This window comes from Monodon monoceros, unplaced genomic scaffold (genome assembly GCF_005190385.1).
Source record: "Monodon monoceros isolate NGI ecotype Baffin Bay Population unplaced genomic scaffold, NGI_Narwhal_1 Super_Scaffold_20, whole genome shotgun sequence".
NCBI lineage: Eukaryota > Metazoa > Chordata > Mammalia > Artiodactyla > Monodontidae > Monodon > Monodon monoceros.
Window position 1 is genome coordinate 123,056,968 of NW_021703777.1, and position 15,989 is coordinate 123,072,956.

At 33.1% G+C, this 15,989-nt stretch overlaps 1 protein-coding gene across 1 annotated transcript in view; it reads left to right on the forward strand.

Moving 5' to 3' along the window:
- The window catches only part of HSPA4L (heat shock protein family A (Hsp70) member 4 like), a 50,665-nt gene that overhangs the window by 12,484 nt on the left and 22,192 nt on the right, over window positions 1–15,989 (forward strand). The window contains exons 3-12 of the mRNA XM_029234928.1: window positions 338–478; window positions 3,770–3,892; window positions 6,682–6,781; window positions 7,144–7,277; window positions 9,054–9,298; window positions 9,441–9,517; window positions 10,153–10,304; window positions 10,778–10,884; window positions 12,104–12,237; window positions 13,875–14,074. Coding sequence (XP_029090761.1) covers window positions 338–478; window positions 3,770–3,892; window positions 6,682–6,781; window positions 7,144–7,277; window positions 9,054–9,298; window positions 9,441–9,517; window positions 10,153–10,304; window positions 10,778–10,884; window positions 12,104–12,237; window positions 13,875–14,074 — 1,413 coding nt within the window. The remainder of the gene's footprint in view (window positions 1–337; window positions 479–3,769; window positions 3,893–6,681; window positions 6,782–7,143; window positions 7,278–9,053; window positions 9,299–9,440; window positions 9,518–10,152; window positions 10,305–10,777; window positions 10,885–12,103; window positions 12,238–13,874; window positions 14,075–15,989) is intronic.

The following is a 15,989-nucleotide window of genomic DNA, read 5'->3' on the forward strand; positions in this document are numbered from 1 at the left end:
ACAAATGAAAGTGGAAAGAAAGAAATCAAGGATACTAATTTATTAGCCCAAAAGTGTTGAAGAAAGCCAGAAATGAGTTGTAGATAGATTTTCATTGTATTATTTGAAAAGTTTTAAAGTTTTCTTTTTTGAATCTAACATTCCTGAGGTAGGAGCAGAGTTGGAGGGGCAATAGTGTAATTTTTCTATCAATTAGAAACCGGAAGAATGAATGATTGTGTGTGATTCTGAACTTGGATATGTAGGATAAGGAGACTTGGTGATTCTCAAGTATTAGCATAGTGTTTATTTTGCATTAATTAAGTAATTGATAAATAAAAGTGTTTACTGCCAACAGATAGTCACGAATGTAAGAAATACAATTCATGGTTTCAAAAAGCTTCATGGGCGATCATTTGATGATCCTGTTGTGCAAACTGAAAGGATCAGGCTTCCCTATGAGCTGCAGAAGATGTCTAATGGAAGTGCAGGAGTTAAGGTAAGCTTATATTCCCAGAATGCAAACATATGTTCAAATTAAAGAAACCAAATATGATAATATTGCCTGTTTTTAAATATTTAAAAATTTTTAAATTTAACTCCTTTCTTCTGGATGCAGCACCTTTATACCAAAAATACAGGCAGTTTTCGTAATATGCTTTAGTGAATGCAAAAAAAGAATCTGATTTAGAATAATAATCTTTTTAATCCAAATACTTTTATTGTCAAGAAAAAAGGATTATTATTTGGAGAACTTTCAGAGGTGAACCACTTTTAAGGAATAAAGGCAGATGTGATTTAGAAAAATAGACCCCAAAAGTATGTTAATTTCTATAATGAGCTTTCTCTAATTTAGAAGAATCGTATAACATATTACAGAAGTATTAAAGCAAACTCTTCTTCCAAGTAAGAGATGGATTCTGGATTTTTACTTCTACATCCTGAGACAGAAAGTTATAGATTGGTTAACAAAAACTAACAGAATACCCCAAACCACAGAGTTACTATATGGCTCAGCAATTCTACTCTTAGGTATATACACAAGAGAATTGAACCATATGTGCGCACAAAAATTTGTACACTAATGTTCATAATAGCATTATTTATAATAGCCAGAAAGTGGAAACAACCCAAGCGTCCATCAGCTGATGAGTGGATAAACAAAATGTGGTATAGCTATTCAATGGAATATATTATTTGGCCATAAAAAGGAGTGAAGTACTGATATGTGCTACAACATGGATGAACCTTGAAAACAGGCTAACTGGAAATAAGCCAGATATAAAAGGCCGCATATTGTATGATTCCATTTTTATGGCTATCCAGAATCAGGCAAATCAATAGACATGGAAAACAGATGTGTGGTTGCTAGGAGTTAAGGGTAAGGGGGAATGGGTGAATCTACTACTACTACTGCTAATGGGTCACTCTTTTTAGGGTGATGAAAATGTACTACAGTTAATGGTAATCAGTGTACAGCTTTGAATAGACTAAAAACCACTGAATTATATACTTCAGAAGGATAAACTTTATGTGATATGAATTATATCTCAAAGTTAAAAATTTTAATAGCTGATTTTAAACTTGATATATATTTCCATGTTTAGAAGAGGGTTCTGACTACAGGATGGATGATGAGTTGTAGTAAGGAGACATGAGACTTACAGTAGTTCAGAAAAGACACCATGAGAGATTAAAGACAAGTTGAAAAATGGTGAAATTTGTGGATCAGGAGGTGAAATTTGTGGATCAGGAGTTTCTGACTAGGAAGCTGGATGGGTCATGATAGCAATAAATGAGATAAAGAATAATATTCACATGTCCTTTAGATATGATAACTTCTGGTTAATGACTCTTTGTGGAGCAGTTCTACTTAAATTCTTTTGCTTTTATTCTTTCAAAAGAAAATTAAAAATTATGCTTTGTGAGTAGTTTGATAAAAACAAAATAAATTATTTTTACAGAAAGCCAAAACCTAATTTTTTTTGACATATAACATTGTATTAATTCAGGTGTACAACATAATGATTCAATATATGTATACATTCAGAATGATCACAGTAAGTCTAGTTAACATCCATCACTGCACAATTTTTTTCCCCTGTGATGAGAACTTTTACCATCTACTCCATAACTTTCTCTATCTTTTTTTGCCCTCTAGTTTTGGTGGCCATGTCTTATGAAAGAATGCACTAGAAGTAAAGTCTTCTCTTGTTGCAGAGCACAGACTCTAGGCATGTGGGCTTCAGTAGTTGTGGCATGCAGCCTCAGTAGTTGTGGCACATGGGCTTAGTTGCTCCACGGCATGTGGGATCTTCCCGGACCAGGGCTCGAACCCGTGTCCCCTGCATTGGCAGGCAGATTCTTAACCACTATGCCACCAGAGAAGTCCGGAGTAAAGTTTTAACACCTTGTATGTCTTTTTTTTTTTTTTGGCCAGGCTGTGCAGCTTGCAGCATCTTAGTTCCCCGATCAGGGATTGAACCAAGGCCCACAGCAGTGAAAGTGCCAAGTCCTAACTACCGGACCACTAGGCCAAAACCTAATTTTTAAGTGATACAATTTTTATACAGTCATAGTGAGTGCATGTAAGCTAGTTGAAGAGGCTTTGAAAACGTTAATCAGTCCTGTGTCAAACTAAGTTTCTTCATCTTTTGAAGACTGAAGATCTTTAGCATTCAACTTCTCAAGCATTTTATCCACTTATTTTTTCTGACATTTGTTTGAATAAACTTTGATGTTTATTTCATCTAACTTTTATATTATTTTTAAAAATACTGTATTGTTGTGCCTCCTATAATCAGACTAAGACACATGGGTACTTGATTCATTTTCCCTTGTTTCAATGTGCTTGATTTCTTCCCATGTTTAAAGACAGTAATTTCATGTAATCCTTGGTTTTGAACTTACTTGTAAATTGATATGGAAACAAATGACTATCAATTTTAAGTCTGTTTCAAAATAAATTTTATATAATTATTTATACATACGTATACACTTATATACAAACATGCATTGTGCTGCTTGAGAAGTTCTTTAAAGCTCTTCCAAAGCTTAGTGTATTCACTCCATTGGGGTACAAAGTTAAAAGGCATAGCGTTTTCTTCTGTAAGTTGGATGTAGTTATCATATGGGTTCTAAGGTAACTTTGTATTGCTTATAAATATTGTGGTTGTCATTATGAAAGGGTTTGATTACTTGAATAAAGCACAGTATTCCTTGGTCAAGAAGCACTGTAAAGTTTCATTTTAGGTGCTTAAATTCAACCTAGTCTTAAACCTGTGTATGAGATGAAGTAGTTATTTTAAAAAATAATTTAAAAATTCCATGTATACATCTATATACAGTAATATATATTAAATTTCTTTTTTTTAAATAAGGAATTTTTTTTTGGCTGTGTTCTCATTTCCTTTTCACAAAACTGTATTACTAAAGTTTTCATTTTAAACCCAAGAAGAGTTCTAACTTCCAAAAGAAAGATTATTTGATCTTTTTCCCCTTATTTGTTTATAAGAGTAGTGAATGATAAAACTTGCTCTTCTGGGAGATGGGGAGCTGGAGCATGTAAAGACACTCTTGATAATTTATTTGGTTGTAATACTATGTGTAAGGCACTGGAACTTCAGAGATGAGACATAATGATACTAGAGCAATCCTTTTGGTATATAACTTCATTGAGCAAGGACTTTGCCTCTTTCACTGTTGTGTATCGATCATGTATAAGGTAGGTGCTCATAAAATACTAGATGAATAAATGACTCTTGATAAATATCTCCTCTTTTGGCTTTAGGCACGATACCTAGAAGAAGAGAGACCTTTTGCAATCGAGCAAGTTACTGGAATGCTGTTGGCTAAGCTTAAAGAGACTTCAGAAAATGCTTTGAAGAAACCAGTGGCTGACTGTGTGATTTCAGTAAGTTTTACCTCAGTAATGAACACTCTTGAATCATATTTTCCAGTGTATTAATGTTGTATTGAAATATTTTTCTTCCCTTCTCTTTATTCCTTCTGCCCTTATCCAGTAAATAACCTAAATCCATTTTTACTTTTATGTTAAAAATTATTTTATTTGATAAAGTTCAGGATTGAGTTTCCCATAAAGTTAACTGTGATAATGAGTGAATCTTAAAATAAAAACTAATGTATGTGATTAGTTGGTGACTGCTGTACCTGCCACTTATCCCTAAGAATCTTTCCAGGTAGCACTTAACATCCCACCCCTAGGGACTGACCTTAGTAACATTTATGTCAAAGGTTGAAAATGCCCAGTTGGGAATTTGAGATTCTGTATATTCTGTATCAGAAATAAAAGATCCTTTTTTTAAAATGATAAATTAGGTGTATTTAATGTGTATACTTCCAGAAGTTTTGACATACGCATACACCCGTGAAACCATCATCATCACAATCAGTATAATAAACACATTTATCACCCCTCAAAATCCACTTGAGCCTTTAAGATAAAAATTGTTTTTATATAAGACGAACAACATGATGCTTTGATATACATAGTGAAATGATCACTACAGTCAAGCAAATTAACATATCCATCTCCTGTGGTTACTTTTTTTGTGTTTGTGTGGTGAGAATACCTGAGATCTACTTTCTTAGCACATTTCCAGTATATAATATTGTTAAGTGTAGTCACCATGCTGTACATTAGATCTCTAGAACTTATTCATTCTACGTAACTGAAATTTTGTACCCTTTGGCCACTGTCTCCCCATTTCCCCGACTCCCTGCCCCTGTTAACCACCATTCTACTCTATCATATGAATTAGACTTTTTTAGATTCCACATATAGGTGAGATCATGCAGTACTTTTCAGAAAGAAAAGATCTGTCTTTTAAAGATTCTTAACAAAGCGTTTAATCTTTTACCCCCTGTTTTATCTCTTGAGATCCCATTATATATTGATAACTAGTTTTTAAGTTATATGTTGTCACCTAAATGTGAATATATTCTTAGTATTGTTAAACTTGACTACATAAGTTCAGGAGTCTCATGTCATCAGAAAAATAGAATCGTATTATGAACTCTTCAATGAATTTAGTAATTAAAATTTGTCAGGTGTATTTATTTATTTTTTAAATATTTATTTATTTGGTTGTGCTGGGTCTTAGTTGCGACAGGCGGGCTCCTTAGTTCCGGCATGCATGTGGGATCTAGCCTTGACCAGGGATCGAACCTGGGCCTCCTGCATTGGGAACATGGAGTCTTAACCACTGTGCCACCAGGGAAGTCCCTGTCAGGTGTATATAGAATTTTTAAATGAGAGAAAAATATTAGCTTAGTATTTTGTTTTCCAGTCATTTTGTTATAGTAAATGATAGAGTTTACCATTGTCCAGGCCCTATTAAAGGCATTTAACATGTATTAACCCATTTAATCCTCAGAACCACTCTGTAGGTAGGATATTATTAACCTCAATTTCACAGATGAAAAAACTGAGACACAGAGAAGTTAAATAACTTGTGGTCATAACTCTTCCATTATACTGCTACTTGAAAGTATATGTCAGAATGGTGCACATTTTAAAAATGTATCTTAAATTCAAATCCATCCCTATTTATTTAGCCATACTTGATTTTACTTTCATGTCAGAAATTAGTATCAGAACATGGCATTGTGAACTTCTTGGGCATTATTAACTTTGTGATCAGTGCAGTAGACCCATGTGAGCTGTACAAAGGGAAGTATTTTCTGCTCTATGCACTGTCATATCCCTAATGGCTAGAAAAGTACTGGTACATAAGTGCTTAGTGAAAATTAAGTGAACCATACCTTATAATTTAGATTTTTGTCTGAAGGGTAATACCAAAATCAGGATATACAAACTTATCAAAATTCAAGTTCTTTTTGTGTTATTATCTATTAAATGAAATTTCTAAATTCAGAAAGCACTAAGATTGGAGGAGACTACTTACTTAAAATTGGAAGAGCCCCAAGTTTTATACATGGATATACTTAATTAGCTTTTTAGAAATTTGTCTGTAGACCAAATGAAAGTGCTTCTTAGTTTGACAGTAATAAGTATATGTAATCTTAATTACTAGTTTTAAATTAAGAGTTTATTTTTTAATAGAAATATATTTAATGTTTTTTCGTGATTTATAAAGAAACACATGCTCATCATAAGTCCCCTGCAATATAGTTCCCCCTCCCTTTGAAATACAACCATTGTAAACATTTGGAAATATATTCTTCTAGTAGTACATACATACACAAAAATGAAATCATGCTCTACATGCCCCCTTTTTTTAATGTAATAAAGATACTATTCCATGACAATTCAGATCGATCTGATTCTAGCATCTATGTAGGATTCCATTATGTGGATATAACATATTTAACCAATCTCATTTTAATAGACTTCTTGGGTTTTTAATGTTTCATTATTAAAGATTAACAAATAAGTATTTTTATAGACCAACATGAGAAGGATTTAACATATTTTTGAAATCCTGCAATATTAATTCTGTTTTACTAATTGCTTTAAATTTGTGTTCATACTTTAGGTCAAAACTTTATGATGTAGAAATTGCCAACCTTAAAAAAGAAACTAGTATTTTTTCCTCATTTATTTTATTAGAACACCAGTCTTTGCCTTAAGCTGTACATAAGTTCATTTTTCAATTGATGAAATGTTTAAGTAAAATCTGTTACATTGAACTAATAACAATTATTGTTTTGCAACACCAGATTCCGAGCTTTTTCACTGATGCTGAGAGAAGATCTGTGATGGCTGCAGCCCAGGTTGCAGGCTTAAATTGTTTAAGGCTAATGAATGAAACTACTGCAGGTGAGCAGTTTGCAATTTGAAAATTACTGTCAGAAAAATATTATTATAGTTATTTTTCTAATTAATACAAAGCATTTATTTTTTAACTCTATTATGTACTGATATAAGCTTGTCATTTTGGAGCACAACATTATGGCAGAGTTTAAACATGTCTTTCATTGGCTATAAGAGTCATTAATATTATAGGGTTATAGATGGGTAGAGAAAAAAACATTAACCAATTTGTGAAAAGTGAATTTACTTTGAAACTAATAATTTGTATTACTCTACTGTGTGTTAAAATGTAGTATCAACATGACTTGCCTATTGTTTTCCAAGTGATTGCTAGGCTGGAATTAACCTAATTCTTTGTTCTTACATAGTTGCACTGGCATATGGAATTTATAAACAGGATCTTCCTCCGTTAGATGAGAAACCAAGAAATGTAATATTTATTGATATGGGACATTCTGCCTACCAGATCTCAGTTTGTGCTTTTAACAAAGGAAAACTTAAAGTAAGTAAATAAATGATTTACTATATTTAATTTTAATGTCTAAGAGCATATGAGACTATATAGAGAACCCTAATGCTTGGGTTTAAATCCTGGCTCTGCCACTTAAAAACTGTGACCTTGAGCAAGTTACTTAACCTCCCCAAATCTCAGGTTCCTCACCTGAGGATATTATCAGTAAGTACCTCATAGACTTTTTGAGGATAAAATGAGTTAATGATTATAAGATGCTTGGAATGCCATATAGCAGATATTATGTGTTAGCTATTTTTACTATTGTTGAGGTTTTCAGTCACCTATCAGGGAGCATAAATTACATATTTATAAATGTACATAGGAAACATTTCTAAAATGATTCCCATTGTCTTTAGAAACCTTTCTATCCTGGAGTCCTAATCAAAATTTTCTACAGTGTGGTATTATTTACCTCTATATGCTTATCTTCTTACAGCCTTTGTTTGGTTTTGTATTCATTTCTACATTGATATCTTACCCAGACTTAACACACACTCTCTCTCTCCCCCCATTACACACATGTATAGATTAGCTCAGAAGAGTAAATGCTTTGGGTTATCCAGCACCTTTTAGAGCCTTTCGTCTTGCCGTTTATAGTACTATGTTAACATCCTTGTAATCAGAAAATTAAAGGGAAATGACTCATAGTGAATATAGAATAGTTTTTTGCAAATTGATTTAATCCTTGGTATTTAGTGTTGAATTTTAACTTAATTAAAAAAGAACATTTTCCTTTCTTCCTTTTTAGTGAATACCCTAGAGTATAGAGCTATAATTTTTTAGATCACAGGCCCCTTTGGAAGTTTGATAAAAGCTATGGCCCTTCTCTCAGAATGATGCACATTTGCACTAGTCACATACCTACACAATTTTACATCTAATTTTGGGTAATACTGGACCTCATGAGAAGTCTGTCCATGGATTCTTCATGCTCATCTGGGATAACATCCCAGTCAGTCTGTGCTCACATCCTACTGTGATGTTTACCACTATTCCACCACCCATCCTTGTGAAAAAGAAGTTGATGAACCACACCAACAGTGGGATTCTACTTTTTTAGTCATGACTATTATAAGTAGTTATTTTTGCCCTCTACCTCGGGGAGAGAGACTAGATGTCTTGGTCCTGTTTTCAAGAACTATATTGTTGGAAGTGCTGTGACTCGTCTATTCCTTTTCCACTCGACTGCTAACTGGGGCCTATTGCTCAACAAGCTTATTAAATTTTTGTCTCTCCTCTTCATTTTTTTTGTTTTCTTTTTTGTTCCCTTGCGTGCTTTTTTCTTCCTTCTATATATTTATGAGGGATGGGGGCAGTAATTCCTGATTTGTAAGTTGACCAATTACAATATTTTAGATTTAATCTTTGGATTGGCTCTTCTTGGCTGTTTTGTTTTTGGTTACATACTTAGGACCCTTTCTTTGCTCTCTTAAACTTGGTTTTTGGCCCACCTGTTTAGTGTTGTTATAGAACCATGGGTTGTGAGATAATGAAGTTTTAGTCATTGTAACTCAGTTATTTCAGAACTAGAATTATTCTTTCACGTAGGTATATAGATCTATAACTTAAAGCAGATAATTCAGAGTGGTTAGATATGTTGGCTAAATATAAGTAATGATTAATATAACTGGTTCCAAATTTGGTACCCCTGTGATTTTTGTCAAGGTCTTTGGTTTTGATTTTAATTTTAAAAGGTATTTTGGAGGGGGTGCTGAAAACATCTAATATTTCTGAAAATTCAGTTCTGTTTTTTCAATTAAACAGGTCTTGGCTACTACCTTTGATCCATATTTGGGTGGCAGGAACTTTGATGAGGTTTTAGTAGACTACTTCTGTGATGAGTTCAAGACAAAATATAAGATAAATGTAAAAGAAAACTCTCGGGCCTTGTTGCGCTTATATCAGGAATGTGAAAAACTAAAGAAGCTAATGAGTGCAAATGCATCAGACCTTCCACTGAACATTGAGTGTTTCATGAATGACCTTGATGTTTCTAGTAAAATGAACAGGTACCACGCATGCTTTCAGTTTGAAAAGTGTTTCCTTATTTTATGTTTAGTTCATGTCTGATTTTTCTTCGTTCTGTTATTTTAGAAGATATGCTCAATTTTTATATCCCCAAATAATGAATTTTATTTCATTTTCCCACAGGGCTCAGTTTGAACAATTATGTGCTTCCCTCTTAGCCAGAGTTGACCCACCATTAAAAGCAGTAATGGAACAAGCTAGTAAGTGGAAGTTACTGAACTAACCATCAAAACTGTACCATGGTGTTACTTGAATGGGGTAGAAAATGGTAAAAACAACAAAAACTTCATGTGCTTTTTGAAGACTTATATTTCTTATTTTAGAGAAGGAGATTATAACTCATTGTTTGTTCATAAGAGCAGGGCCACTAGAAATCAAAGTTTATGAGAACTCCTTCTGACTCATATTGTTTACATCATAAAACTAATGCTAGTTATATTTGAAGGTGTCTATATGTAAGATTTTAAAGATTGATTGAAAGTTGAAATGAGGACATGACTGCTTTTTGTTAGAGTTTTTTGTAATCAATTAAAATTACCTTCTGTGGCAATTTGTGAGGTGGAAGTTAAAACTGAAGGACTCTGAAGTCCATGAGGTGCATGTCTGTTCTTGTGGTCACTTCATCATCTAGACCAAGTATAGTGCCTGATAAGTAGATAATTAATATCTATTAAATTTTGCTTTTTTCCAAAATTTATTTTTATCTTCTTTCCATTTTATCTTGTTTTGAGCAAATAAAAAATACATTTTTAAAAAAAAGTACTTTCTGGGGTCTACTGTGCACATTTTTATAAAGACTGTCTTACTTTTCTCAATTAAACCTTTCATTTTCCAGACTTACAATGTGAAGACATAAGTAGTATAGAAATTGTAGGGGGAGCAACACGAATTCCTGCTGTGAAGGAACAAATCACTAAATTCTTTCTTAAAGACATAAGTACCACATTAAATGCTGATGAAGCTGTTGCAAGAGGGTGTGCATTACAGGTATGATTATTAGTCTTTTTTTAAATTTTAGAATGTATATTTTGCCAGAAATATGGTGATAGGCCTCAAAGAACTTTTTAATATTATCTTGTCCAACCAGTTATCAATAAGCTAAAATTAAATTGAAATTATTCCTGAAATATAAGGGTTGTGTCTGTCCCATTTGTTTTAAAACTATCATAGGACAGTATGTCTGTAATTATACCGAAAAAGCATTTATTTTATTAATTCTTATAATTATTCCAATTTAAAATTCTTTTTTTGAGATTTAAACATATTTTACATCAGTTTTTGTAAAGTCACAGAAAGAGTGCTCTGACACTTTAAAATTTTAACTAGTTATTACCAAAAACCCAGAAATTTTTAAAATGTAACAATGTTATTATAAGAACTTTATTAAGCAGTTCAATCATGGTAACCTAGGATATGTTTGGTGTTTGTTGATTTAAATATGGTATACATCTTATTTTCAGTGTGCGATTCTCTCACCAGCATTTAAAGTGCGTGAATTTTCCATAACAGACCTTGTTCCCTATTCAATCACATTAAGATGGAAGACCTCTTTTGAAGATGGGACTGGGTAAGTTACTTCTAAAGCCTTGGTTAGAGCTTGTCATAAATAATCAATTGAACCTACTATTCTAAATTAGAGGAATTTATACTTCTTAAACTTGTCAAACACTTTAGAATACTATCTTAGAAACAAGGAGAATATGAAAATGATATATTATCTGTAAACCATTATGGCATATTTTTTAATTAGTATTTTATTATAAAATTAAAACATTCTCTTTTCAAATAAAAATCACAGTATAGAAATATAAAAACTTAAAAATTTGCATTTGCCATACCCCAACTCCCTTAGCCCATTTTATTGAGGTAACTAACTATTGTTAACAGCTGGGTATATATCTATCCAGTCATTTTCTTTGAATATCCAAATAAAAGCATCACTTTTAAATCGTACTTTATTATTAAATTTGCATTTCTGACTGTTGTGAGCTGCAAGTCTTTTCATGCTTTGACATTAACATTTCCTTTTCCATGAACTGCCCAGGATATAAATTGTTTACTTTCCTACTAAAATAAAAATCTGTATTTCAAATATTATATTTGACTGCTTTTCAGAAGTATAATTGGTATAATAAAATAAACCTGTATTTAGGTTTTGAAGTTGCTTTTAAGATTTTGTTCTGTATTCTATACATCTGCACCCCCAAGAAATTGAAATTTTTGCACAAATTTCAAAAATATCGATAGAATTTCGTCCTCAGATGTGAGCAAAAACATCCTTATATATTGCCTTAAAATATACCTATTCTCAGGGCTTCCCTGGTGGTGCAGTGGTTGAGAGTCCGCCTGCCGATGCAGGGGACACGGGTTCGTGCCCTGGTCCGGGAAGATCCCACATACCGCGGAGCGGCTGGGCCCGTGAGCCATGGCCGATGAGCCTGCGCGTCCGGAGCCTGTGCTCCGCAACGGGAGAGCCCACAACAGTGAGAGGCCCACGTACCGCCAAAACAAACAAACAAACAAACAAAATATACCTATTCTCAGATCATTTTTCTCAGTAGGATAGAATTGTCTGTTACTATGTCAGACGTTCTAGAACTTTGAGCCCTAAACCTGTCAAAAGGCATGTTTATTTATAGCAAAACCAGTAATTCTTTTTCTTAAAATTTGTGCACAGAGGTCTTTAAAATTGCTGCTTATCATGAATTAAAAATGAGATGGATTCTGTAATTATGTTCATAGGCAACTTTCTATTTGTTTTAAACTGTTTTCCCGCTCCATTTTAGGGAATGTGAAGTATTCTGTAAGAACCATCCTGCCCCATTCTCAAAAGTCATTACTTTCCACAAGAAAGAACCATTTGAACTAGAAGCATTTTATACTAATTTACATGAAGTGCCTTATCCAGATCCAAGAATTGGTAAGAGAACTCCAAAACTTTTTTTTCATAAATTTTAGCCTCTTACAAATATGTTAATATTTGAATCAAGGAAACAAAGTAACATTTCAGCTAAGCCAGCACTGGATTTTTAAAGAAAAATAATCATACTTTTTTCTAAATGTGCTCTTTTTAGTGCTCAGAGTTTATTTCTGGAATAACAGCAAGTTTGAATCTTTTTAATTCATTTTGAAATGCATATTTAAAATGCTCTGTAATGGACCTGAAAAGTTTGGGTGAGGGTTATTTTGTAATGGAAGAACTCTTTAATCGGTAAACTGAAATTGTGCTGCCAGACTGACTACATATTCTGATTTTAAACTTACGTTCACTGGCAACAACTAGAAGCCAGTTAATCATTGGATTAATACATAAGTGGAAATAGGAGACTGTAATATCCATTTTAGCTGAGTAATCTTTTAGAAGATATAAAACAAAGTATGATTTACATCATTTAAAAGAGAAGGAATATTAAATTTAAAAATTTTCTGTATGTGCTACTTTTATTGATAGACTAAAAAAGGAGACAATATTAATTTTTCATGTACATTATTTAAAGCAGTAGAAGTACATTATTGAAAATGGTATTAGTTTTCAAGGGCTTCTGGAACAAAGTACCACAAACTAGGTGGTTTCAACAATAGAAATTTATCATCTCACAGTTCTGGAGTCTAGAAGTTCAAAATTAAGTTGTTGGCAGGATTGGTTCCTTCTGAGGGCTGTGGGGGAAGGATCCATTCCAGGTGTTTGTTCTTGGTTCATAAATGGCTCTCTTCATGTTCACATGACGTTCTCCTTGTGTATGTATCTGTCTCCAAATAAGGACGCCAAGTCATTTGATTAGAACCCACCTGATGACTTCACTTTAACTTGATTACCTGTAAAGACCCTATCTCCAAATAAGGTCATCTTCTGAGGTTACTGGAGAGTAGGGCTTCAACATATGAATTGGGGCCAGAGGGAGGTCACAATTCAACCTCTAATATAGGTCAGCCAGATTTTTTTATATACAGTTTTTCTGCCTGGTAGTGTCTCTTTACTATGGATAACATATATTTGAGATTTTTTTTTTCTGAAAAATAAAACATCAGATTTCTTAAAGTGAAAAATTAAAGTGACCTCAGTAGGTAGTAGTGACTGGATAACTTAGCAATTTTGCTATAGGAAAAATCCAGAAAAAATTTTAAATTGCTTTATTTATGAATTACCAAGATGATTATGATTTGCAAAGTTTATAGCAAAAAGGTAATATCTATTTGGTTTTCAAACTCAGAAATTGTGTTTTGTTATTTTGGTTTTAGTGTAGCAACATTGTAAAACTTAAAAGTGATATTGCCTTCAGTCAGATTGTCCTTGGTTAAGATCCCAACTCTCCTCTTTCCTATTGTTGATGATTTTGGGCAGGTTGCTTAACCTGTCTGAGTGTTTATACCAGGTTTATTAGTATATTAAAAAGGTAATCTGGGGGAAATGCATGTCCCACAGAAATTAATCAGCATATGATAATTTATGATTTTCTTTTGCCAGCATCTGAAAGATGATAGTAAAACTATTGAATGAATGAATTGAATGAGCTAATCTGAGGCCCATGTACTGATCAAAGCTCTTTTTTCCTTAAGGGAGCTTCACTATTCAGAATGTTTTCCCACAGTCTGATGGTGATAGTTCCAAAGTTAAGGTTAAAGTTCGTATTAACATCCATGGAATCTTCAGTGTGGCTAGTGCATCAGTAATTGAGAAGCAGAATATAGAAGGGGATCACAGTGATGTTCCTATGGAGACAGAAACTTCTTTTAAGAATGAAAGCAAAGATGATGTGGTATGTAGAAATTCTGTTTCAAAAAGGTTCCTCTAATATATGCAGTATCTTAATTCTACCTGGTACTTTTAATAGTTGAAAATATTAATATCTGAGGTTTTGCTCTGAAGTTCTGCTATAGGAATAAGTATATAAACTTTTAAAAATAAAATCATTAAAGAATAATTCTATTTTAAATGCTCTACATCTTTTCACATTGTAACATGCTTTTCGGAGGTTTGTGTATTTTTCATAGCATTATATGGAAAATATGCATATGTGTGTCTGGAGTCATTGTTCCTAAATTCTTTATTTCTATTAAAAACATTTATTATAGCTAGCTTTTTAGCTTACACATAAATCCAATTCAGAATGATAAATTCTGAACTGTATACATATGTGTTTTTAGATTGAGAATACATGCTTAATAAAGAAATTTTCAGAGCTTAGTTAGGAGATATCTGTGGCAGTTGAGCAGAAGAATGTGCTGTACATTCAGTAACATTAAAACAGATTTTTGACAGTTTCTTTATGAAAGAGTTATATGATTCTAACATTGTATTTACTCTTGGCATACTATGAATGAAGGAATCTTAGGAGAAAGTTATTATATTCCATTACATAAAGTTTTCGTCTTTTTATGTATACTATTTGTAAGTTATTTTTAATGGCTTTTGTTGGATTTTTTTCAAATCATAATTGGAGGTCTGCCCTAGATTTTTCATATATTTCTGCATGTTAAGAATGGATTTTAAGATTTTAAATTTCAAGACAGTTTCTCCCTTTTGTGAAAGTTGTCTTTTTGTCTGTTTTTACTAACAGCTACTATAAAATCCTTTCTTCCAGATTGATCAGAATTCTACCACTACTCCTTAAAGTACTTCGTTTAAGGACCATGGCATTTTCTTTCATTCTTCTTCCCGTGTGTTATTTTCCTATTACATCCTCCCTTCCTTGAATTGAGGAGAAGGAAATACTGTCCTAATATGTTAGTGAAGATACAGTCAATGTTTCATAAATAAACATAAGAGTAATAGGTGAAAAGTTAATTTTCCTAATTGTAGTTCACAACAATGTATGGCAGACATTTAATCCATTTAAGATTTATTTTTTTGCTAAAATTGAAAGCATTCTGTATGCCTTTTATTTTGTTTTTAACATCTTTATTGGAGTATAATTGCTTTACAATGGTGTGTTAGTTTCTGCTTTATAACAAAGTGAATCAGCTATACATATACATATATCCCCCTATCTCCTCCCTCTTGCATCTCCCTCCCACCCTCCCTATCCCACCCCTCTAGGTGGTCACAAAGCACCGAGCTGATCTCCCTGTGCTATGTGGCTGCTTCCCACGAGCTAGCTATCTTACATTTGGTAGTGTATATATGCCCACGCCACTCTCTCACTTTGTCCCAGCTTACCCTTCCCCCTCCCCCTGTGCTCAAGTCCATTCTCTACATCTGCATCTTTATTCCTGTCCTGCCCCTTGGTTCTTCAGAACCTTTTTTTTTTTAGATTCCTTATATATTTGTTAGCACATGGTATTTGTTTTCCTCCTTCTGACTTACTTCACTCTGTATGGCAGACTCTAGGTCCATCCACCTCACTACAGATAACTCAATTTCATTTCTTTTTATGGCTGAGTAATATTCCATTGTATATATGTGCCACATCTTCTTTATCCATTCATCTGTCGATGGACACTTAGGTTACTTCCATGTCCTGGCTATTGTAAATAGAGCTGCAATGAACATTGTGGTACATGACTCTTTCTGAATTATGGTTTTCTCAGGGTATATGCCCAGTAGTGGGATTGCTGGGTCATATGGTAGTTCTGTTTGTAGTTTTTTAAGGAACCTCCATACTGTTCTCCATAGTGGCTGTATCAATTTACATTCCCACCAACAGTGCCTTTTAGAGTGAGTTCTTTAAAAGC